Source organism: Cucurbita pepo, unplaced genomic scaffold (assembly GCF_057944985.1).
Source record: "Cucurbita pepo subsp. pepo isolate OVF unplaced genomic scaffold, ASM5794498v1 scafford_8, whole genome shotgun sequence".
Lineage (NCBI taxonomy): Eukaryota > Viridiplantae > Streptophyta > Magnoliopsida > Cucurbitales > Cucurbitaceae > Cucurbita > Cucurbita pepo.
In genome coordinates this window covers 398939-400533 of record NW_028257913.1, presented here as the reverse complement: position 1 = coordinate 400533, position 1595 = coordinate 398939, and the positions used below count along the sequence as shown (strand labels likewise).

At 41.0% G+C, this 1595-nt stretch overlaps 1 protein-coding gene across 1 annotated transcript; it reads left to right on the top strand.

Moving 5' to 3' along the window:
• On the top strand, positions 1-1317 carry LOC147785985 (uncharacterized). Its single transcript, XM_087120920.1, has 2 exons — positions 1-256; positions 437-1317. Exons 1-2 carry the CDS (start codon positions 1-3, stop codon positions 1315-1317), a joined length of 1137 nt encoding a protein of 378 aa, XP_086977046.1.
• The last annotated feature ends 278 nt before the right edge of the window (positions 1318-1595 follow it).

Here is a 1595-nt window from a genome sequence, read left to right as displayed (position 1 = left end):
ATGAGACAGGAATCCAGTGACAGGAGCCAAAACACCGGTGCGATAGAAGGTGATGCATATGAAGTGAGTGTACGAATTCAAGAAAAGGAGGGATCTGTCACACTCAAATACCCGATGTTGACAAAATGCAATTATGCAGCTTGGGCAATTAAGATGGAGGTATTTATGAGGGCACAAGGTGTTTGGGAGGCAATTGAGTCACCTGAAACAGTAGATAACCGCAAAGATAAGATGGCTTTAGCAGCTATTTATCAAAGTATTGGAGAAGATACGTTGCTACAGTTGGGTGCCAAGAAAACTACCAAGGAAGCCTAGATCATGTTGAAAAATATGAATCTAGGTGCGGAAAGAGTGAAAGAAGTTAGAACGCAGACTCTTTGGCGAGAGTTTGAAGCGTTGAGAATGGGTGATTAAAAAAGTATTGATGAGTATTCAGGAAAACTCACCATTATTGTCAACAAATTGAGAGGCCTCGGCAATACTGTGGATGATATCCAAGTAGTTAAGAAACTTCTACGATCCACCTCTGCAATGTTTCTTCAAATCACTTCAACGATTGAGGAGTTCAGTGATCTCAAAACGAAATCCGTTGATGAGATTATTGGATCACTCAAGGTACATGAAGAAAGGTTGCAAGGGTTTGTAGTAAAGGATGAAACCGTTCTCCTCACTCATGCAGAATGGAAGGAACGAGAGAATGCAAAATCCTCAAAGAAAGAATGGAAGGATCAAGGCAGTTCCAAAGGAGGCAGGGGACGGGGTCATGGAAGATGGAGAGGTCGTGGGAGAAGTGACTGGCATCGAGAAGATGAAGGAGAGTCGCAAACTCAAAAGAAGAAATTTGACAAAAGTAAAATTAAACGTTACAGGTGTCAGCAAATGGGATACTTCGCGTCAGAGTGTTCCACAAAAGACGAACAACTCAACTTGATAGAGATGCAAAATGATGAGGAGTCTTCATTACTGATGATAGAGGCGTGTGAAATTAAAACCACACATGACAAAGACCCTGATTTTGTGATGTTGAATGAAACTATAGTGCCGCCATCAGCCAATATTGGAGCTGAAAATTCCTGGTTCCTAGATACTAGAGCAAGCAACCACATGTCAGGAGAAAGAAGGGTGTTTCGTGAGCTCGACACATCTGTTGTTGGAAAGGTACGCTTCGGTGATAACTCTGTAATAGACATTTGTGGTCGAGGAATAGTGCTCTTCAAATGCAAAACCGATGAGCACTTGATCTTATCGCAAGTCTATTACATACCTAAACTGAAAAGCAATATTATAAGTTTGGGTAACTGGATGAGAGTGAAATAAAATTGTTATAGAGGACAATGTGATGAAGATATATGACAGGGCTAGGAGCCTGATTATTATGGTGACCCGACAATCCAACAGATTGTATGTAGCAAAGCTGAAGCTTGCGGATCAGGTGTGTTTAATGACAAATATCAATAACAGTTGTTGGCTCTGGCACGCGAGGTATGGACACCTGAATTTTCACTCTTTAAAGAAATAAATGACAAAAGAATGGTTGAAGGGTTGCCGAAAATCACCCAGGTCAATCAATTTTGTGATGGGTGTTTAATTGGAAA

Bases quoted from the DNA above. Each gene is read 5' to 3' on its own strand.
- LOC147785985 (XM_087120920.1), top strand. From the start codon at position 1: ATGAGACAGGAATCCAGTGACAGGAGCCAAAACACCGGTGCGATAGAA. The intron at 257-436 runs GTATTGGAGAAG...ATGAGTATTCAG, and splicing joins TTTAGCAGCTATTTATCAAA to GAAAACTCACCATTATTGTC.